Here is a 24,411-nt window from a genome sequence, read left to right as displayed (position 1 = left end):
TTTTTGCACCATGAATGCACTTTAATGTAACTTATTTGTGCACCTTATCAACAACTATTTATTTATCTGACACTATTGGATAAATTGGACATTTTTATATTTTTATATCTCAGATTTAAGCACTGGCACACTTTACTATTTATCATTTTTGTAATTATTTATGCCTGATAACGCTGTTTTATAGTATTTTACTATTCTTCCTTGGTTTTTACCTAAGTGAGCAGCAGCTGCAGGAAATAATAATTTATATATTTTTTACCTTAGCGCAGGTTTTAACACATATAGTTTTACAAGGTGTGACCATTGTTACATCAGCCTGGACCACCATAAATACCTTATGCAGAGTTGTATAAAGTACTCGAAACCCATACTTGAGTAAAAGTACAAGTGCTCGATCAAAAAGTGACTTGAGTAGAAGTGGAAGTGCTTGATCAAAAAGTGACTTGAGTAGAAGTACTAAAGTATTCAACATTTTTTGTTCTTAAGTATTGCAAGTAGTTTTTTTTTTTTTTTTTTTTAAATTTTGCTACTCAGGTACTGAAAGTAAAAGTACCAGTAGTTTTGAAAAAAAAATTGCTACTCAAGTACTGAAAGTAAAAGTACAAGTACTGTGTTATGTAGTTATTAAAGAAAGAAGTCAAAAGTTTGAACATCATTTTGTTTTTTATTATTTCAAATGCAACTTCTATTTATACATACAGTAGCTTTTATTTTCGTATGCGCTGATAATACACATGTTTTGAGCTTCATGAAACCTGCCATCTACTGTTCTGGCAGTGGTAATTTTTATAATGGTAACGAGTAACTATGCAGCACAAAAAAAAATATCGGAGTAGAAGTATTGAAATCATTGAGAAAACGTAGTGAAGTAAAAGTGGAAGTAGGAGGAAAAAATTCTACTCTAGGAAAGTACAGATACCGCCTTTCCGTACTTAAGTACAGTAGTGAAGTAGTTCTACTTAGTTACTATACATCTCTGACCGTATGTATGTTCCATACCTGAATAATCTCTGTGGCAGCTGGAAATAACTGTTGTAGGTGATTTCCGCTAACTTCTGGGTCTCGGGCCAAGCGGCAACCCTGCTGCATTGTGAAAACAGAAGGTCCCTGGCATTGCACAGGCACCATTCAGGGAACACTTTGCATTTTCTCAATGAATGCAAAGCATTCTCTGATTGTATGAGGGGGAGAGGCAGGGCAGTGATGTTACAACCTCTATCTTGTGCATTCATTGAGAAAATGTAATGTATTCTCTGAATGGCGCCCGAACCGAGCAGATGAACTTTTGTGTTCGGTAAGCACACCGAAGTTGAGACTGGGCCAGGGGCAGATATAATCTCGGACTGTTTTGGTCCCGATCCAAAACAGTGCATCCACTCGGCCCGGAACCTGAGAGCTAGTCACAATTACTGGAGTAGCAGAGCCAACCACAATAATTTCCAGCTTCAATGGGATCCCACAGGTTTGGTACATGCACTATATTACCAAAAGTATTGGGACACCTGCCTTTACGGGAACATGACCTTAATGGCATCCCAGTCTTAGTCTGTAGGGTTCAATATCAAGTTGGCCCACCCTTTGCAGCTATAACAGCTTTGATTCTTCTGGGAATGCTATTCACAAGGTTTAGGAGTGTGTCTTAGGGAAAGTTTGACCATTTGTGAGGTCAGGGATCAATGTAGACAAGTAAACCTGGCTCGCAGTCTCGACTCTAATTCATCCCAAAGGTGTTCTATCGGGTTGAGGTCAGGACACTGTGCAGGCCAGTCAAGTTCCTTCACTTCAAACTTGCTCATCCATGTCTTTATGGGCCTTGCTTGTACACTGGTGCGCAGCCATGTTGGAACAGGAAGGGGCCATTGCCAAACTGTTCCCACAAGGTTGGGAGCATGAAATTGTCCAAAATGTTTTGGTATGCTGACACCTTAAGAGTTCCCTTCCGTGGAACTAAGGGGCCAAGCCCAACCCCTGAAAAACAACCCCACTCCATAATCCCCCTCCACCAAATGTTTTGGACCAGTGCACAAAGCAAGGTCCATAAAGACATGGATGAGTGGGTTTGGGGTGGAGGGACTTGACTGGCCTGACCTGACCTCAACCCAAAAGAACACTTTTGGGATAAATTAACTGCTTCCCATCCGCGCTACAGCCTATATACGGCTGCAGCGCGGACTCGAATTTTCGGGAGGCCGTTTTTAAACGGCCTCCCAGTGACACGCCCCCCGCGCGCTCCCGCGAGCGCGCAGCGGGGAGAATCTGTGTCGGCCGTGTCCCTTGGACACAGCCGATCACAGATCGTGGTGAATGGCCAATCACAGCGGCCATTCACCACGTGATCGGGCCGTCCAATGAGCGATGATCTCATATGTATACATATGAGATCATCTCTCATCGCCGGCGCTCCTTCCTCACACGGAGCCTGCAGTGTGAGGAAGGGGGAGCCTCACAGCGCCGGGGACACAGAGACATGTAATCAGGGCACCGATCACCAGTGCCCTGATTACTAAAAGGTAAAAAAACATACACAGTGCCCCCCCCATCAGTGCCCGCCATCAGTGTCCCCCATCAATGCCCACAATCAGTGCCCATAGTGCTGCCAGTCAGTGCCCATCAATGCCTGCTCATCTAGGCACTGATAAGCACTGACTGGCAGCACTATGGGCACTGAGTGTGCGCACTGATGGTGCTGCCCATCAGAGCCGCTCATCAGTGCTCATCAGTGCCACCCGTCAGTGCCCATCAGTGCCATCCGCCAGTGCCCATCAGTGCCGCCCGTCAGTGCCGCCCGTCAGTGCCGCCTCTCAGTGCCGCCTATCAGTGCTCATCATTGCGGCATATTAGTACCTCCTCATCAGTGCCCATAAGTGCCACCTCATCAGTGCCCATCAGTGCAGCCTATCAGTGCCCATCAGTGCCGCCTCATCAGCTCACATCGGTGAAGGAGAAAAATTTATTTTCAAAATTTACTCGCAGAAAATAAGAAAAACTTTTTTTTTTTTTTTTTTTTTTTTTTGTAAAAAATAAAAAACCCAGAGATTATTACATACCACCAAAAGAAAGCTCTATTTGTGTGAAAAAAATGATACAAATTTCAAATGGGTACAGTGTAGCATGACCGCGCAATTGTCATTCAAAGTGTGACAGCACTGAAAGCTGAAAATTGGCCTGGATGGGAAGGGTGTTTAAGTGCACAGTAGGCAAGTGGTTAAAGCAAATAATGCGAGCCAAGCCTTCTCGTCCACATCAGTGCCTGACCTCACAAATGTGCTTCTTGAAGAATGGTCAAACCTTCCCATAGACACACTACTAAACCTTGTGGACAGCCTTCCCAAAATAGTTATAGCTGCAAAGGGTGGGCCAACTCAATATTGAACCCTAAAGACTAAGACTGGGATGCCATTACAATTCATGTGCATGTAAAGGCAGGCATCCCAATTATTTTGGTAATATAGTGTACATACTTACATTTGTCCAAGCTGGACCACTGTACCTATGCCATACCTAAAATTCAACTTTAAATTTACTGGTTATTTTGTTTTGACTAACATTGTGCTGCTGCCCATATCTATGCAGTCATTTGATCTATACTACTACCATCTGCATTACACAAGTCTGTAACATGGACACAATGGGGTTGATTTACTAAAGGCCAAACCACTGTGCACTACTAGTGCACTGCAAGTGCAGTACTGTCCATCTGAGTGGAAGCTCTGAAATGAGGGAACGGTCTGCTGGTTTCTATCTTCCAATCATGTGCAAGCAAAAATCCTGTTTTTTATTTTCCTTGCATGTTCCCCCTCCGATCTACAGCGACTTCACTTCCAAGTGCACATGTAGTGCAAAGTGGAGTTACCTTTAGTAAATAAACCCCAATGTCTGCGTGGTTCTGCTGCCTTATGCCTTCTTAGTGTAACATCTACATAATACATGATGTTGTTGTGTCATGTCTAAATGTTGTGGCTTTCTCCTATTTAGAGGTATGGGATAATTTTGTGCATATGGAACAGTTCCTTATTCTCATCACATTGTTCTGGCCACCAGCCCACAACTTCTCATTTCCCTGCTATCACCTGTAATGGATTCAGAACGAGAAACACAGGTAGCACCTCAGCCTTTCACACAACTTCCCCACTGATGCAGAACAAGAGTAATTATAGGAAGAGCTACCTGCTATGTGGAACCAGATGTCTCTCCTTCTTTTAACCCTTGTTTTTCACTATAGATCAGCCTGCTTCAACGATTTTCCCGTAAAAGACCCCTTACATTTTTTTTTTTAGGTTTCAGGGAACACCTGCTACAAAATAAATCTACATGGTACATTAGCATCATCGGTAAGTTGTACATATAAAAATGAATAAAAGAATGAGGAATATGGCGTATTTAGCGTATTTTACACACCCTTCCTAATTTTTGGTAATAATTGAAAGAAAAAAATGAAAAATAATAATGGCTAGAGAAGAAAACAATTAAAATGGTAATTCTCCTTACACTGGTGGCTAATGGAAAAGGCCCCCTTATACTGGTGGAGAGAAGAAGAGCTCCTTATATTGGTGGTCAGTGGAGAAGTTCACCTTAACCCTATAACTGGTGGCTAATGGAAAAGGCCCCCTTATACTGGTGGAGAGAAGAAGAGCTCCTTATGCTGGTGGTCAGTGGAGAAGTTCCTCTTAACCCTATAACTGGTGGCTAATGGAAAAGGCCCCCTTATACTGGTGGAGAGAAGAAGAGCTCCTTATGCTGGTGGTCAGTGGAGAAGTTCCTCTTAACCCTATAACTGGTGGCTAACGGAAAAGGCCCCCTTATACTGGTGGAGAGAAGAAGAGCTCCTTATATTGGTGGCCAGTGGAGAAGTTCCCCTTAACCCTATAACTGGTGGTTAATGGAAAAGGCCCCCTTATACTGGTGGAGAGAAGAAGAGCTCCTTATATTGGTGGTCAGTGGAGAAGTTCCCCTTAACCCTATAACTGGTGGCTAATGGAAAAGGCCCCCTTATACTGGTGGAGAGAAGAAGAGCTCCTTATATTGGTGGTCAGTGGAGAAGTTCACCTTAACCCTATAACTGGTGGCTAATGGAAAAGGCCCCCTTATACTGGTGGAGAGAAGAAGAGCTCCTTATGCTGGTGGTCAGTGGAGAAGTTCCTCTTAACCCTATAACTGGTGGCTAATGGAAAAGGCCCCCTTATACTGGTGGAGAGAAGAAGAGCTCCTTATGCTGGTGGTCAGTGGAGAAGTTCCTCTTAACCCTATAACTGGTGGCTAACGGAAAAGGCCCCCTTATACTGGTGGAGAGAAGAAGAGCTCCTTATATTGGTGGCCAGTGGAGAAGTTCCCCTTAACCCTATAACTGGTGGTTAATGGAAAAGGCCCCCTTATACTGGTGGAGAGAAGAAGAGCTCCTTATATTGGTGGTCAGTGGAGAAGTTCCCCTTAACCCTATAACTGGTGGCTAATGGAAAAGGCCCCCTTATACTGGTGGAGAGAAGAAGAGCTCCTTATATTGGTGGTCAGTGGAGAAGTTCCCCTTAACCCTATAACTGGTGGCTAATGGAAAAGGCCCCCTTATACTGGTGGAGAGAAGAAGAGCTCCTTATGCTGGTGGTCTGTGGAGATGTTCCTCTTTATATTGGTAATTAATGAAGTACCCATTTACCTTAGTGGTGACAGGTGAAGGGCCCCCTTGGGTTAATTGCGAGTAGAGAAGAACCCCTTTAATTGGTAGCCAGTAGAGATGTGCCCCTTTATACTGTTGGTCAGTGGAAAAGGGCCCTCTTAAATTGATGGTGGGAGGTTAAGGAGCCTCCTTACATTAGTGGTCAGGGGAAAAGTGTCCCCTTTTTTGGTGGTCATTGGAGAAGTGCCCTTACATTAATGGTCAGTGGGGAAAAATGCAATGGCTATACATCAAAAACATCATTGATGTCAATGGCTACTTATTTAGGATGAAAGGCTTTACTGATCTTATTCTCCTGCTTCTGATGGATAACATTGGGGTTGGAACTACGGAGATTCCATCAGGTGTTCTATTAACTTTGCCACCTTTCACTGCTCAAAGAAGCTCTAGTAACCTCTGGGGGAACCCTAGGGTTTCACACTGGGAAAATCCCTGAATGCAATGGGCCTGTGCGCAACATCACAAGAAAAGAAAGTGACTGTGGTTCTGAGCTCAATTTACAAGAGACATGCTGTTTATATTATTTTATTGTTTTTGTCGGGGTTTTCTCTAGTTTTTCTGATCCAATTCCTTTTTCCATCCGTTTAACTAGCTTCCACCCAAATAGGCCCTAAATTTATATACTGTATTTGTGATTGTGGACAAGACAACTAGAGCCCCTTGAGCCCCCAGCATATATGACAGTCACATTGTGCTTGTAAATTTTATCACCCACCCCATCTGGCCTGGGAGAATTGGAATAGCTTACTCACTAATCTTCTTTAGTGAAGTAAAGATTCTTCTCTACAGTGCAGCTGACAGCATGGCAGAAGTTGGGAGCAAGGAGATGGAGCAGGTCTGGATGTAGTGAATACTGGCAATCACCATTACTTGGCACCAACCTCCTAAAAAACAGCAAGGATTAAAGGGGAAAGGGAAGACTACAGACCAGAGACTGTGCTGGAAACTGGGGGGGATGTGGAGATTGCAGGTGATTCCTGCTGACCCAAATCCACAATGTGCATAAGGAGAAAACCCTCCAAGGGTGGGACTATTTGTAGGCATAATTGGACACCAAGCAAAAAATTGGGGGAGCAAACCCTGAACATGTATATCTAAAGCCGGTGCAGCTATGGACCAAGCGACATGTATATTAAAAAAGAATAGCGCACACATGCAAAAGAAATGACTATCAAATATGGAGACAATCCATAAATAAAAATGGGGATTTAGTCCCACCATATGGCCATATCGTGCTCAAGCGCAGTGGTGGGCTTGAGCACGATATGGCCATATGGTGGGACTAAATCCCCATTTTTATTTATGGATTGTCTCCATATTTGATAGTCATTTCTTTTGCATGTGTGCGCTATTCTTTTTTAATATAATTGGACACCAAATATATCAAAAAATATGTAAAAACTTTTCTTTACTTTATTTGAAAATCACAGTATAAAATATCCACAACTAGTTGGAAATACAGGCAAAAGTGGTATAGGCATTATATAAAAATACAAAAAAGAACTTCTACATAAGGAGAGACACATGAGATGAGAGATCCAAATGTCCACAATGTGTGCAGTCAGTAGGTGTATAGTGGGCCCCATCCCCCTTGGGGCCCATATGCATGGCATACACTGCACATATGCCACTGGATCCATAGAGAGCTAGTTGAGAAATGCTGCAAAATAGAGTATAAGACTCATCTTTGATATGAGGTCCCCACCTTGCCTTGTTTCCTGGCTCCTTTCTCAGACTGATCATTGCTTGGTTCCTCGTTTAGGTCCAATTCCCTGTCCCTCTTATTTCCACAAACCTTTTTTGGTCTCGCACGTAGACGATTCCAATATTTAAATTACTTCTGACATACAGTGCATCCAGAAATTATTCACAGTGCTTCACTTTTTCCACACTTTGTTATGTTACAGCCTTATTCCAAAATAGATTAAATTCATTATTTTACTCAAAATTCTACAAACAATACCCCGTAATGACAACGTGAAAGAAGTTTGTTTGAAATCTTTGCAAATTTATTAAAAATAAAAAAGGAAAAAAAATCACATGTACATAGGTATTCACAGCCTTTGCTCAATAATTTGGTGAAGCACCTTTGGCACCAATTACAGCCTCAAGTCTTTTTGAATATGATGCTACAAGCTTGGCACACCTATTTTAGGGCAGTTTCTGCCATTTTTCTTTGCAGGACCTCTCAAGCTCCATCAGGTTGGATGGGGAGTGTCGTTGCACAGCCATTTTCAGATCTCTCCAGAGATGTTCAATCAGGTTCAAGTCTGGGCCACTCAAGGACTTTGACAGAGTTGTCCCATAGACACTTCTTAACTTGGCTGTGTGCTTAGGGTTGTTGTTCTGATGGAAGATGAACCTTCACATCAGTCTGAGGTCCAAAGCGCTCTGGAGCAGGTTTTCATCAAGGATGTTTCTGTACATTGCTGCATTCATCTTTCCCTCGATCCTGACTAGTCTCCCAGTGCCTGCCGCTGAAAAACATCCCCACAGCATGATACTGCCACCACTTTGCTTCACTGCAGGGATGGTATCGGCCAGGTGATAAGCGTTGCTTACTTGGAGTTTGCCAAAAAGGCCCCTGAAGGACTCTCAGTCCATGAGAAACAAAATTCTCTGGTCTCCTGAAACAAAGATTTAACTCTATGGCCTGAATAGCAAGCGTCATGTCTGGAGGAAAGCAGGCACCCCTCATCACCTGGCCAAAACCATCCCTACAGTGAAGCATGGTGGTGGCAGCATCATGCTGTGGGCATGTTTTTCAGCGACAGGGACTGGGAGACTAGTCAGGATTGAGGGAAAGATGAATGTAGCAATGTCCAGAGATATCCTGGCTGAAAACCTGCTCCAGAGCTCTCTGGACCTCAGACTGGGGGGCGAAGGTTCATCTTCCAACAGGACAACAACCTTAAGCACACAGCCAAGATAACAAGGGAGTGGTTATGGGACAACTCTGTGAATGTCCTTAAGTGGCCCAGCCAGAGCCCAGACTTGAACCTGATTGAACATCTCTGGGGAGATCTGAACATGACTGTGCACCAACGCTCCCCATCCAACCTGATTGAGCTTGAAGGTCCTGCAAAGAAGAATGGGAGAAACTGCTCAAAAATAGTTGTGCCAAGCTTGTAGCATTATACTCAAAAAGACTTGAGGCACGGCGGCCGCCTGGCGTGGATGAAAACACCACCCGAAAGAAACCAAGTACGAACCTGACTTTTTTCTTTCTTACTAATCCCCTTATCCTTCTGCACTTGCTACTCTTTTTTTGATTTTGTTATACTGTCTAAAATTGGTTAATATACTTTTTAAGCGCACCCAGGCTGGACAGATGGTGTGAGTGTCCGACCAGTAGGCCGGAGACAATCTCCCATGTGGAAGCTGTTGTTGTCTGCTCCCTTTTTTTGCTCCACCATAATGACTATGGTGTGCTCGGGGCGGCCCTGACCTGGCGGGGTGTGATGGGGGAGGTTAGCTGGAGGCAGTCTATGCCCCCCTCCTCTGGTGCATGCCCTGGTATGGGACCTCCGGGGACTAATTTAGTTCTTTAATACTTTAGATAGACCAAGATGGGAGAAACATAACACTGGCGAGACTTCACTAACCATGGGTGTCGGAGTTATTGTTATAAAAGCCACCCATAGTTTTAAAAGAGTGCACACTTGAGTTATAAATTACATATGACTGCTTTTATCTTTTTGTTTTACATGCATACAATCTTATATTGTTGAGTTCCTAAAATTGGATTTCCATGTTGCCTTATTAATAGTCTTACCTGATTCTCAAGAGTTGTATTGCTGTAATGTATAACACAATTCTAATTAAATAAAGATTATATTTAAAAAAATGCGATACTTATGTACATGTGATTTCTTTTTTTTATTTTTAAAAAATTTGCAAAGATTTCAAATAAACTTCTTTAACGTTGCCCCATAGGGTATTGTTTGTACAATTTTGAGGAAATTAATTTAATCTATTTGGAATAAGGCTGTAACATAACAAAATGTTGAAAAAGTGAAGCACTGTGAATACTTTCCAGATGCACTGTATATATGCAGGATTCAGTACAGCTGATTTATATGGGGCTGTAGAAACAAAGGTGCAGTGTGGCAATTGGCTGGCTCCGTCAGCTGTCATAAACCAGAATCTAATCAGATTCAGCCACTGTTAAGCCGACAATTTTCCACCTGGCTTCTTAGATTTTTAAAACGATTGAGGTTGGGCAGGAAGGTGCTAACGGGGCCACCGCAGCTCAAATTTTGGCCAGTTCATCAGGAACTGGACGAAATTCATTCCACGTATGGTGAGCGTTATTGCTTTAAACTGCAAGCTGTTTTAAAGAGGAAAAAAAATTAAAATACAAAGGATTCCCTTAATGCCCCATACACACGTGCAGATTATCTGCAGACTTTTGTCTGTAGACTTACCTTTTCTATGTAGTGCAAGGGCCTGCCGGATTGCATACAAATTGAAAGTGTTTAGGTTTGACCTCATATTATATGGTTTTTGTAAGTCTGCAGACAAAAGTCTGCAGATAATCTGCACGTGTGTATGGGGCATAACTCTACACTTTTTAAAAAAACTGAAAGAATAAGCTCGGTTCAGGATACAAACTCTGCATTTCAGTATTAATGATATTAAACTATATAACATGGAAAATTAGAGACATTTCTGCACTAAGTAAGACATTGCAATGTTAACCCATACAGGGTGCTTTAGGCTGCACATAAGGCCCCTTTCACACATGCTGTCCGTTTGTTCGTTTTTCATCAATCAGTTGACGGATGAAAAACGGACATCAATGTATCTCTATGTAAAAACGGATGAAAAGGATGATCATCAGTTACCATCCGTTTTCATCCGCTTCCGTCAATGTCCGTTTTTTTGAACGGATGCATGCCCTATTTTTCATCCGTCAAAAAAACGGATCGGACGAAAAACGGATGACAACGAATGACAAATGTTTGAAAAATGGATGAAAAACGGATGGAAAACTTGATACATTTTGAGGTGACTGAACTGATGAACTAAACGGATCATATGTGTGAAAGGGGCCTTAAGCCCTGTACACACGCATCGAAAATTGGCAGGCAATTTTCGTCCGACCGATCTGCCGATTTTCGGCTTGTTAGTATGATGCTTCCGACAACCAACTCCGACTTTTCGGCCGAAAAAAATCTGGTTTGCAGGCTATAAAATTTTTGTTGGCCGTCAACACAACGGCCGATTTTCGTGCAGTCAGTACAGATTTCGACAGGGAAAAATCTGATGAGCAAGTCTGGGCATGCTCAGTGAAGAAAGAACACAAAGAAAGTAAACCAACACATGACATCACTTCTGAAGTAGAATTTTGTTGGGCGAGAAAATTCGTGTGCAGTCTAGGCACATTCCAACCAACAAAACACCACTCTGGACAAAAGACGGACGATCGGTCGGCCGATAATCGTTGCGTGTGTACGGGGCTTAAGACTAGATATCTTTTCACAGGATGACAGATGGATTGATCACTCATATTTAATTTTTATACAAATCTAAGGTGAAGGAGTTCAAAAGGATTACACCATTGGATCTAGTGTACAGGACAGACTAACAATTAGGAATTAGCAAAATTAAGAGTTTTCATTTTCTCTGAATTTCATTAAAGTCAATAGAGAAGCTGAAACGAAGGTCATTTTAAAGTTTTGTAAGGGTAAGAGGGGCTTTAAATGGCTTATAAATCTATTCTTGTGCCAGAAAGGCCCCTTTTTTAGGCTGTCAGAAATAAATAAATGAAAAAATAAGTACAATTAAAAAAAAATTAGCGTGACAATACACAAATGATACACCAAATAATGACCAAATATGCACACAAAAGGAAAAAGCACAAATATAAATATCATTAAATTAATTGAACTAAGCTACCCTAAATACACTAAAAATACTCTGTAAAAAAAAAAAAAAGATAAAAAAAGTCTGTTTTGTTTTTCAAGCAAATTTCACCTGAGCAGCTCAGTGAGTAAAAATGAGAATCTGCGCATTGTTGAAATTTGGCAGATGGTGGAAGTGAAATCAATTTAGGCTGAAATAATTCACTCATTCCTACCAACATAATAAAAAACTGCCAATTGTGCACATCTATAATGGGACACCTTATAGTGTAACCGATTTTGATGACTTGCAGAAACAAAGAGAAGCTGATGAAAACTTTGTACTTACTTTGTAGGAGACAACATTCCAAGAGCAGCTCATCCTGGCTCATTGGTGGTCACTGGCCAGGCTCTGTAGACTACCAGCTGTTGTTCCACTATCTCTGCGTGTTCCAGGTAAAGCTGAAGGCCCAGACCAGCTATCTAGCTACTTGTCTGATACTCTCCGAAGAAGTCTTCTTTTAAGGGGAAGTTTACTGACTTCTTTTATACGGCTGCAGAACACAACTTCTCCATGCTGTAAGTTCTTCAAATCTGTCCTAAGAAATGTGGTATTTGCTGTGAAGGTAACACCTTTGTAAATGTGTGATGGGCACAAGAGCATTCAATAGGGTATAGAGAAATGTGAAGCAACCCATGGATGACCAATCAGACATCATGCTTTTTTGGCATGAATGTGCTAATTTGAAGCAAGGTTTAATAATTGTTAAATGGGTTACTACGTCCTAGCTCTTTGCATCCTTTTACAAAACAATAAGTCTATCATATGTGCGATACAGCAAACAGCAGAAACTGCTTTAACTTTTTCGTTCCATCCTTGCTGATTAGTGGTAGGACCCTTTCAATTATCATTTTAAATGGCTCCTGAAAGACCTAATAAAAATATGTCACTTCACCTACCTAAACCACAAGTTCAGGCAACATAAAACAAGAAAATAGTGTCCCAGACTCATAAGTAGGTTTTCTTTTTCCAAAAATAAAGTTTGTAACACCCAGTAATACTGACTGTAATTTGTAAATCTGCAATCTTTGGGTCCAGTGGTTCCAGTTTTGACAGTCAATGCGCTGGAGCTGCTATACATGCTGGTCCTGGTGCCAGGGCCGGTGCTTCCACTAGGCAAACTAGGTAGCCGCCTAGGGCGCATTGCAACCTAGGGGCGCAGCCATGAGTCGGCACTCTCTGTCCATCATGAATGATCCTTGTGAGCTGAGGGGAGGGGGTCGCAGTGGGGGAGGAAGAATGGACATAGGAAGATGCCAGGCGTCTGGAGCAGTGGCTGAACTACCAGGCCCTGGCTTTCCACCACTGTTGGGGGGGGGGGGGGCGGCCCAAGAGGCAGGAAGGGAGCCCACAGGAGTGCTGCCTGCATGATGATCCTCTTCGGCTGGAGCTGAGTGGTGTAAACCCTGGGCGGGAAGTGACTCTCTACACTGAGCTGGTGGGCAGCCGTTCATTTCCCTAAGTCGGTATTAAGCAGAGAGCATAGGAGAGCTGAACCTGACCCCAAGCTTGGCACTGGAGGGCGGCACCTTTACTGGAGCAGAATCGACGAGGCACCGGAATGGTCTGAGGAGGTTGGGGATTAGGGACGTGCGAAGCTATCTGACTGCTGCTTCTCCCTTCACCAGGAGTCGGTTGGAGCTGTGGTGAGCACTGTGGTCCTGGAGAGGAACATCCTAGGAGAAGGAATCAGCAGGATCACGGTGAAGGAGGGCAGAGTGCAGGCCACTCTCTTCATACCGCCCAGTGAGTGTCCCCAGAACAGGGGATCAGGGTCCCTGGGTGTGACATGGAGGTTCCCTGGTGTGATAGGGAATCAGGGTCACCAGGTGTGCCATGGGGGTTAGGGGTCACCGGGTGTAACAGGGTTTTGGGGTCACCAGGTGTGCCATGAGGAATTGGGGTCCCTGGGTGTGCTATGGGGGATTGAGGTTCCCAGGTGTGACATGGAGGAACATCAGGGTCCCCAGGTGTGACATGGAAAAACATCAGGGTCTCTGGGTAAGACATGGAGGAACATCAGGTGCCCCTGGTGTGACATGGAGGATCATCGGGGTCCCTTGGTGTAGCATAGAGGGACATTAGGGTCCCAAGGTGTGACATGGAGGAATATGGGGGTCACTGGGTATGACAGCATAACATAGAAGAACCATCAGATCAGGGTCACTGGGTATAGAGGAGTTTTTAACCCCTTCCCTTTTTACTTAATTTTTTGGGGGCGGGGGGGGGGGGGGCGCGAGTAGCTGGTCTTGCCTAGGGCGTAAAATAGTCTAGCGCCGACCCTGCCTGGTGCCACCCCTTGCATTGACGTCTGCACTGTGAACAGTGCAGGGCTAGCAGACATGACATCGGGATGGAACATGGTTGGGTGGATGGAACATGGCTGGTGGTATATCAACTATGCTTTACAAAAATCTGTATTGGTAAAAGGAGAGCATATATAGCATTGCTCCAGTGAATAGGAATATTCCATGAAAGTCTGCTGGGAAACTAAAGATTTCAGGAGTGTAAATATCTTGGGTACCCTGCAGCACTTAGTGGTTCCTCTCGTTGACCTCCACCTTACTACAGGGCTCAATATTGGCATGGAAGTCAGCTAGAGAAACCACTGGGCACTGTGGGGGGACACAGGAAATCAACCCTTTCTGAAGCGTCGGTTCCTGGCAGATTTTGGTGAAGAATGCCCTGTCAATAGAATGTTGTTCGGCGGCATGGGTGAAAGGAAAATTAAGTATTTTACATGCTTCTTTTACATTATACCGTATTTTATAGCCTGTGAGTTTCACTGGCTTATATGAGATATATTGAGTAAACATGCCAGTGTTGGTTTTTTTGCTTTATCGGTTGCTGAAAAAATACACTATGCATGCAGGCGTATAAATTTTTGCCTAAAATATGCTGGATTTTTTCTGCCAGAACTTGGCCTTTAACCGCTTGCCGACCGCCGCACGACTATTTACTGCGGCGGTCAGCCCCTCACAGGCAAAGCGATGTAGTACTACGTCGCTAGCCTGTGAGGCTCTAGGGAGCGAGCGCGCGCCGCCGGAGGCGTGTTCCCGCGCGGTCACGGACCCCCCCCCCCCCGCGTGTGCCCGGTGGACCCGATGTCCGCCGGGAACTCGCGATCTTCCGTTACACCGGAAGAAAGGCAGGCAGCTAATGTAAACAAAGCCGCCTGTCATTCTTCCCTGTGTAAGAATGGAGATCAGACAGTTCTACTATGAAGGACCGTTGATCTCTGTTCTTACACTAGTAGCCACAGCCAATCATAGTTAGAAACACACCCCTAGGACACACTTAACACCTCCCTCTCCAATACAGTTAATTCCTTCACTGCCAGTGTAATTTTTACAGTAACAGTGCATATGTATAGCACTAATGTCACTGGTAACCCCAAAAGTGTAAAAAATGTCAGTCAAGGGTCCGATCTGGCTTCCCCAATGTCGCAGTCCCGCAAAAAAAAAAACGCAGATCGCCGCCATTACGCATTAAAAAAAAAACAACAAAAATGACAAAAATCTTTCCCTTTGTTAGTAAACGCGATAATTTTTGCGCAAACCAATCATCGCTTTTTGCGATTTTTTTTTTTTTTTTTTACCAAACATATGTAGGATAAACAAATTGGCCGAAAATGTTAAAAAATTTTGATTTTTAAATTTTTTATTTTTTTTTTGGGGAATTTCATATAAAAAAATGTGAAAAATATTGTTATTTTTGCAAAATTGACGCTCTTTTTTTTGTTTATAGCGCATGATCAAAAAATCGCACAGGTGATCAAATACCACCAAAAGAAAGCTCTGTTTGTGGGAAAAAAAGGACGTCAAATTCGTTTAGGTACAGCGTCGCACGACCGCGCAATTGTCTGTTAAAATCACGCAGTGCCGAATTGCAAAATAGGCCCAGGTCAAGAAGGGGGTAAAATCTTCCGGGGCTTAAGTGGTTAAATACGCATGGCCTTGGCCTTTAAATACACATGTTTATGCGTGTATGGTGTTCAGCATAAAATGCATTCCTAGTTGATCTCTGATAGTATAGACAAACGATGCCTCACTCAGCAAACAAAATGTTATGGTATACTTTGCACATCACAAATGCAAAAGGTACGGATTATCTCAGCTGTTACAGAACTTCCCTATTACTGTAGCCATTAAAATATTCGCTTGTGCTTAACATCCAAACATAATAAAGACTGGTGTAGACACATTTCTAGTTTTTCTCAATACTGTGCTGACAAAGGCATTATGGTCTTTACTTTGATGTGACTTTTGATGTGCCCTCCTAGACAGGTGCTAGGTAAAAGCATCTAATGCTCCTGCTGCTTATCAAGGGAGCCTGATCTTTAGTTAGGCCTGCTCTCTGTGCTCAGTGTGTATTCATCTGGTCTGAGGGAGTGTTCCCACTGTAACCAATAGGGAGGCATGTTGGACAGTGGAGGAAACCTGGCCAATGATGCACAAGCTTTTGTAACTGTCCCAGTGGGTTGGCACCTGAAGAGGTGCATCATGGGATTAGTGATAAAAGTGGGGAGCGCATGAGGCAGGGTGTCTTTTGGAGGGAGCAAAGTCCCAGGAGGTGGACGGCTGTCTCTCCTCCTGCAGAGTGAGGAAGGTGGTTCAGGCGGTCGGCCTAGGGACCAGGAGTGCAGCTGAGCTGCAGAGGATCCAGTGTGCTGACCAGTGGAGCTTTTGGGCAGAGGACTTTTGGAAAAACAGTATCGTGAGTACTAAAGGATCTGCCTAAGGGAGGGGACCACTCCAGAGAAGTCAGGGGATCAAGGAGCCAGCTCACTCAGAGTGTTACAGTAAAGGGGGTGCCGTGTAGTGAACCCTGAGGATTAGAAACAAAGGGGGTGCCAGGAAGGGCCCTAAAAATGTTCAGCAGTACAGTTCAGATTGTTTCAGAGTACAGATTACCTCAGAGAATTCCTTCAGTTCTGTGTCACAGCTCGTGACAAACTGAAACCAGCGGCCTAGCCGTGACTAGCTCAATGTCAGTGTCACTCAGTGTTACTCAGCATTAACCAGCATTTATTCAAGGCATCCCTGCCTTTTGTGCATCGTTCTATTCAGTTGGAGTATCCCACTCATCCATTCTCCTATCCAAGTTCCTAATAAAACATAAAAACCAAAGAAACTGGACTGATTCTTGTCTGAGGTAAAAACACTTGGAGAAATGCCAGATTGTTCTACTGTTGCTAGTGGTAACCCAGGGGAACCCGTGACCAGCAGCTCCCTTGGGAGTAGTGCTAATCCTATGAATGACATGCTGCAGTGATTTCCTAATGCTGGTTCTAGGTATTCAGTAGTGGGTATCAGCATGTATGTCAGTGGTGGGAGAAGCTATTTAATTTCTGCCAAGAGAAATGTACTGCCTAGAAACTCCATGGACTAGAATGTTGGTTATTAGGGGAGGACTGAGAAATGCTTAACTAAGAGGCAAACACAACTGACTGGCCTTTCCATGATAGGATCAGTGAGCTAAAGAAAGTGTCTCACACTAATGCAATAGTCCCCAAAATGTGGCTCATGGAAAGGTGGGGACCTTTGCATGTCTTTAACTAGATGGAAAAAAAAAAACTGCGCTAGCCAAAAAATGAAATTATAGACAAAAGCAGTCTATATGTGAAAAATAGACAAGCTCAATAAACAAGGCAGCCAGCACAACAGAAACCCAATCTGAAAATGCATATGAAAAATAAAGTGCAGCGCCTATTTAAACGTACATATGAAATAATAAACCATTGCATACAAACAGAAATGTACATAAAAATGGCAGAAAATCAATCTTGGCATGAATCATACAAAAATTGTAACTGATGCTTGAAAATAACAGAAATTCAGTCCTGGCATAAATCCGTCTCTGGGATGAGAGAAATGGTGATGACAGGAAGCCGCTCCCCACTGCAAAAGAATAATCCACCACCGTGTTGTAAACGAGCTAAATACTCTTACCAACTGTGATGACGAAACGCGTCAGGCACGCATGACGCAAGCACGATATCGCCGTGGCCACCTTCTGTTGATCCATGCTGTTTTCATCCAACAATGTGTGAGTACCTGTCTTTTTATTTAATAAACATTACTTGCGGGACGTATTGCACTATTGCCTTGCCCTTTATTCTTGCATGATATACTTGTGGAGGAACTGGGGAAGGTTTGGTATATACGATCTCACACTTCCGGTCTGGTATGGAGAGTTGATGGACGCTGATGATGATTCTTTGAGCTGATCCCTCATTTTGCATGCCTGATTGACCTATCATTAAGTTGAGGGTCCACCGCAGTTGGTAAGAGTATTTAGCTCGTTTACAACACGGTGGTGGATTATTCTTTTGCAGTGGGGAGCGGCTTCCTGTCATCACCATTTCTCTCATCCCAGACTGATTTATGCCAGGACTGAATTTCTGTTATTTTCAAGCATCAGCTACAATTTTTGTATGATTCATGCCAGGATTGATTTTCTGCCATTTTTATGTACATTTCTGTTTGTATGCAATGGTTTATTATTTCATATGTACGTTTAAATAGGCGCTGCACTTTATTTTTCATATGTCTTTAACTAGACGTTGGGCACTACTTCTCCCACTAACAACAACCTTAGGGTGCAATTCCTCCCACTCGCACCGTTGACTGGACACTATTCCTCCTATTTGCAGCATTGATTGGACATGATTCCTTCCACTGGCACTAATGATTGGTTCACTATTCCTTCAACTGACACCAATGATGGGGCACTATTTCTTCAACTGACACCAACGACAGGGTCCTATTTTTAGCCCTGACAACATCATTGATACCAAAGATTGCACTCTGTTCCTTCTATTGACACCCGAGATAGAAACTTTGTTTTCTCCTTTCACTGGCCACAAATACAAGGCCATTTTTTAACCCTAAGACCACCAATCCTGGAGCATTTTTTACTCCCCTAGATGCTGGGGCATTTTCTAATCCCACTGGCCAGTCTAGCTCCTCCTAAAATCTGAAAGACAGTGAACTGGCCCTTTGTTTAGAAAGTTTAAGGCCCTTGCAGATGGGCATTTTTGTCAAACAACCACTTTCGTTCAAACACATAGCTGCTCAACAACGTGCTTAAATTGAAAATGCAGCCTTTGGCAAGAAGAAGCCTACATTTGACCTGCTTTGCCTGCAGTTTAAATGCATGTCAAGAGGACATGCTGGATTCAAAGAAACACAATGCAAAGAAGGTTAAATGCAGCCTCTGGACTCTTATGTACATTACTCTATTTAAGTACATGAGAATTCTATGTTTTATGTGCATTTAAAAATCCATGACAAATGCAGCACAACAGTGCCAGTTTGCATGAGTGCAAAGTGTGCCATGATGTTGCAGTGATTGGTGGTCATGGTAAAAGGTGGGTGTTGTGGAAAACCTGGATGGTTGTGTATCGCTACCACCAGAGGAGCCGCTAAACTGTTTTGTGAGTTATCAGCACACCTGAAGTTGACAGAACTCACTCACTGAGCACTTACTGAAACACCTTGCGGTATTTCAAATAATATATTAGGTCAAGTATAGCCAAGAAAGAATTAGCAAACAACAGATTAAGCCCCCGTTCACACTGGGGCGTCCTGTCAGGCGGCCAGGTCGCCTGACAGGTCGCCGTAGGTCGCCTTCCATAGAGAAGCTGCGGACCCGTTCTAATAGGAGCGACACAAGTCCCTCCGACTTAGAAAAAGGGTCCGGAGCTTCTTTGGGGCGACCCGGAGCGACCTGCATAGACTTCAATGTTATGAAGTCCGTGCTGGCCGCTCCGAGGTCGCGGTGCGAGCAGCGCGCCGCGACCTATGAGGTTGCCCGGCAAAGTAGCGTCGCCCCAGTGTGAACGGGGCCTTAAGCGGTAGTAAAGGTTTAAAACAAACACGCAAACAAACAAACAAACCCTGCAAAGTAAAGGCGTAATGTGCTAGTATGCATTGCAAACTAGCACATTATGAAAGGTTTACCTTGAAACTAAGCCCACTGTCACCTTTGCAGAGGCTTTCTGGGTTCATGGGCTGGAGTTGCTTGAATTGCCGAGCTGCTATAACGTCACTCTATCGCATACCCCCTAGAGTCATGGCCGCACGACAGAGCTCTGAAGGAACTGAATTTTTTTTTTTCAACCCACAAGGATAAACTTTATTATAAGCTTACCTGTATGTAAAAATAAAAAAATACAGACTTTACTACCACTTTAACTTGTAGAATGTTAGTCTCTTACCAGACGCAGGGTACCCTCATCTGGGTCTACATACACATGCTCTAATTTAGTTCAAGGCCACAGACAGAAATAGGAGTTGCTGTGATTTCCCTCTTTCAATCCTGCTAAAACAATCTCTCTTTTCCTTCCTTGCAAGCATTGAGAGTCTAGTACAGTCTGATCACACCAGGCATTGAAATCACACCTCACATCATCCCAGGGAGAAGGCTCCCTGGTCTCTGAGGCAAGGTTCAGGGTGATGAGCAGTCTCTTTGCGTCTCTGAGGTCTCATCCGATTGTGGTCACCTATGGCAGAGTTCCATTCAGCCAGCAGTCCAGTCTTTTCTGACACCCCTGCAAGTTTTGCCACCTCTTTTTTCCTCTCAGAAGCCAACTGCACATCCACACCTGCTTGCTTCTCTCCCTCTCTTCTGAGATGGCTGCCCGCAGCACTGTAGACACTCCATAGATGAGCACTGCAAAGTGGTCTCCTTAAAGATGGTTGCTGAACTTCTGCATTAATACATTTTCAGTTTACTGAAAAAAGGAGTAAGAAAACTAGCATACACACCACAGTGGGATGCCTATCTATCTCACCCACTCGGCGCTAAGGTGCTGAAGGCTATAATAAATTGCTCTCATAAATATAATAGTAAAAAGTATAAATATCAAAATCCGATTAAAAGGTATATGAAAATGCATAAAATGATATAAAATCACAAGTTCATCTAAAAACCTTTCGGATATCAGCAGCCGTTATAAATAAGAACAATCATAATTCGTTGAAGTCAGCCAATGACGAAACGCGTTAGAGCGTGGACACGCGGTGACCATAGCTACTTGACGTTCCGGACGTCTAACGTCACGCCCAACCCGGAAGTCGTACGGCGGTGCTAGCCGCGGCTTCGGCTCCATAACGGGACGGTGGGTGCCGTACAGGTAGCCCGGATCGGGACTTTTGATTCTACTATTGGATGCTTTACTTTTACTATGTTTGTGAGTGTAATTTGTTTGATTTACCATAATAAATGCAAGAGTTTTTACGGAGTTACGCTATGAGCGCTTTATTCTCATTTACATATCACATGACATTTATGGAGTGATCCAGCCTTCAGCTTTGCGGAGATCCGGAGCTGTGTCAAAGAGATTTATCTGCCTGTGTATACATCTGTTTTTGGCCTTTTATCCCCCTCAGTGAGGTACATGTGCACTACTTGGGGGGCATGCCGGTGTGGTGAAGGTGCACGATTATCTTTATTGAGCACAGGAATACCTTACAGTGCCTTGCGAAAGTATTCGGCCCCCTTGAACTTTGCGACCTTTTGCCACATTTCAGGCTTCAAACGTAAAGATATAAAACTGTAATTTTTTGTGAAGAATCAACAACAAGTGGGACACAATCATGAAATGGAATGAAATTTATTGGATATTTCAAACTTTTTTAACAAATAAAAAACTGAAAAATTGGGCGTGCAAAATTATTCAGCCCCCTTAAGTTAATACTTTGTAGCGCCACCTTTTGCTGCGATTACAGCTGTAAGTCGCTTGGGGTATGTCTCTATCAGTTTTGCACATCGAGAGACTGAAATTTTTGCCCATTCCTCCTTGCAAAACAGTTCGAGCTCAGTAAGGTTGGATGCGTTTGTGAACAGCAGTTTTCAGTTCTTTCCACAGATTCTCGATTGGATTCAGGTCTGGACTTTGACTTGGCCATTCTAACACCTGGATATGTTTATTTGTGAACCCTTCCATTGTAGATTTTGCTTTATATTTTGCATCATTGTCTTGTTGGAAGACAAATCTCTGTCCCAGTCTGAGGTCTTTTGAAGACTCCATCAGGTTTTCTTCCAGAATGGTCCATCTTCCCATCAATTTTAACCATCTTCCCTGTCCCTGCTGAAGAAAAGCAGGCCCAAACCATGATGCTGCCACCACCATGTTTGACAGTGGGGATAGTGTGTTCAGGGTGATGAGCTGTGGTGCTTTTACGCCAAACATAACATTTTGCATTGTTGCCAAAAAGTTTGATTTTGGTTTCATCTGACTAAACCTGGTGGCTTGTGGCAAACTTTAAACGACACCTTTTATGGATATCTTTAAGAAATGGCTTTCTTCTTGCCACTCTTCCATAAAGGCCAGATTTGTGCAGTATACGACTGATTGTTGTCCTATGGACAGAGTCTCCCACCTCAGCTGTAGATCTCTGTAGTTCATCCAGAGTGATCATGGGCCTCTTGGCTGCATCTCTGATCAGTCTTCTCCTTGTATGAGCTGAAAGTTTAGAGGGTCGGCCAGGTCTTCGTAGATTTGCGGTGGTCTGATACTCCTTCCATTTCAATATTATCGCTTGCACAGTGCTCCTTTGGGATGTTTAAAGCTTGGGAAATCTTTTTGTATCCAAATCTGGCTTTAAACTTCTCCACAACAGTATCTCGGACCTGCCTGGTGTGTTCCTTGTTCTTCATGATGCTTTCTGCGCTTTAAACGGACCTCTGAGACTATCAGAGTGCAGGTGCATTTATACGGAGACTTGATTACACACAGGTGGATTCTATTTATCATCATTAGTCATTTAGGTCAGCATTGGATCATTCAGAGATCCTCACTGAACTTCTGGAGAGAGTTTGCTGCACTGAAAGTAAAGGGGCTGAATAATTTTGCACGCCCAATTTTTCAGTTTTTTATTTGTTAACAAAGTTTGAAATATCCAATAAATTTCGTTCCACTTCATGATTGTGTCCCACTTGTTGTTGATTCTTCAAAAAAAATTACAGTTTTATATCTTATATCTTTATGTTTGAAGCCTGAAATGTGGCAAAAGGTCGCAAAGTTCAAGGGGGCCGAATACTTTCGCAAGGCACTGTATATAGGACATTATCACCAAAGATGTTTCTATCTGGCTGGACTGTTCTTCTATGAATATAATATGAGGCATTATGGACTATGTGATCAATTATATAGCGCTGTTAGTGTTTACATGTGATTTATTAGATGTACACACCATTTTCTTATACATTTTCAGTTTAACCCAGTCCAAACTGCAGGAAGAAGTTCTGCATCAGCTACATTCCCAGGGGCGTAACTACAGGGGTTGCAGGGGTTGCAATCGCTACCGGGCCCCATGCTCCAGGGGGCCCGGTAGCAAACCAGTGGGTTTACTTCCAGGATCGCAAAGGTCACACTTGCGACCGGACCCTGGCATTGCCACTGTGGGGAGGCCCTAAGATTGCAGGAAGGGGGCCCACTGCAGAACTTGTGAAAGAATCCTACTGCGGGACCATAATAAAAGGCCATGCAACGAGTGTAAAGAGCCCCAGGATTAGTGTGAAGAGCCCTGGGCTTGAAGTTAAGGGCCCTGGCCAGGGGTCTGGGGGGCCCTTCATGGTTTCTTGCATCAGGGCCCTGAAGGTTCTAGTTACGCCTCTGTACATTCCAATTTACAATTGGAACACACCTTGTCACAAATAGTATCTGCTCAAAAAAAAAAAAAAAAAGGACTGTAAAGGATGAATTCTAATTGTGATGGATATAAAACTTACATAAATAAAATGCCATGCCATTATCACAAATAATCATTTTTCATTTCAATTGAAACTTCAACACAAAAAAATACCTAAACATTTTGTGCAGCATTTACTTTGTTTTTTTTTTCCTGTTCACCATCTTGCACCCAGATATACATGAAACCACAACCTGTATCCTAGACTAGAGCATGCCAGGAACACATTCCAGCCTTGTGGTTTTCCGTGTAGACAAAGGAGTAGGATCAGATCACTCCAAGTCTTATCTCAATCAGACAGCTTCCTCCTCTAACCGCAGAGACCCTTTAGACACAAAGATGTAACTGCTGAGTAACCCACCTTATTGTACTACTTTATAGCCCTAACATATATTGTGGGGCTTTACAGAAACACTGACATCAGAGCCTGCCCACCAAAGGAGCTTTTAATCTTACATCCATACCTCAACCACAAAAGCACCCATAAGCCAGTTTGGATGGAAGCTAATTTACCTATCAGAATTTTTGGGAGTCCTGAGAAGAAATCAATGCAAACGTAAAGTCGACCTGAGTTCCTAACATTTGCTATGTTATAGTGAACAATTAGGCTGGTTATACATATATAGATTTTTTTTTTTCTGTTCAGCCTCTAGGCCAGTGGTCTCCAAACTGCAGCCAATCTTTTCTTGCTTTTATTCGGCTCTTGGTGCACTATACCGTTCACTAATACAAGGCATTATTCTTCCTACTGACGCCAATGATGGGGCATTATTCCTCTTACTGACACCAATGAAGGGCCATTATTCCTTCCACTGACACCAACAATGGGGCATTATTTCTCCCACTGGTGTAAATGATGGAACACTATCTCTCCCACTGACATCAAAGGTGCAGCACTATTCCTCCAATTGAAACTGATGATAGAGTACTATTTCTTCCACCAACACCAATGATTGGACATTATTCCTCCTACTGAAACCAACCATTGGGCACTCTTCCTACCACTGAGAACAATGATGGTGAAATATTCCTTCCACTGGGGCCAACAATGGCCACTATTCCTCCCGCTGTCATCAACGATGGGATACTATTCCTCTTGCTGACACCAATGATGGGGCACTTTACCTCCCACTT

The 24,411-nt window shown here is 43.4% G+C and overlaps 1 protein-coding gene across 2 annotated transcripts in view; it reads right to left on the bottom strand.

Moving 5' to 3' along the window:
* Positions 1-12,013, bottom strand: part of SPI1 (Spi-1 proto-oncogene) — a 104,500-nt gene extending 92,487 nt beyond the window's left edge. Inside the window, exon 1 of one of the 2 annotated variants that reach the window (XM_082270801.1) lies at positions 11,867-12,013. In XM_082270801.1, coding sequence (XP_082126927.1) covers positions 11,867-11,899 — 33 coding nt within the window. In that variant the 5' untranslated portion in view covers positions 11,900-12,013. The remainder of the gene's footprint in view (positions 1-11,866) is intronic. The other variant, XM_082270800.1, reaches the window with a different exon arrangement.
* Positions 12,014-24,411: the final 12,398 nt, after the last annotated feature.

This window comes from Pelophylax lessonae, assembly GCF_965119305.1.
Source record: "Pelophylax lessonae genome assembly, chromosome: 10".
Taxonomy (NCBI): Eukaryota; Metazoa; Chordata; class Amphibia; order Anura; family Ranidae; genus Pelophylax; species Pelophylax lessonae.
The sequence above is the reverse complement of the archived record's forward strand: the minus strand, read 5'-3'. Positions and strand labels throughout refer to the sequence as shown.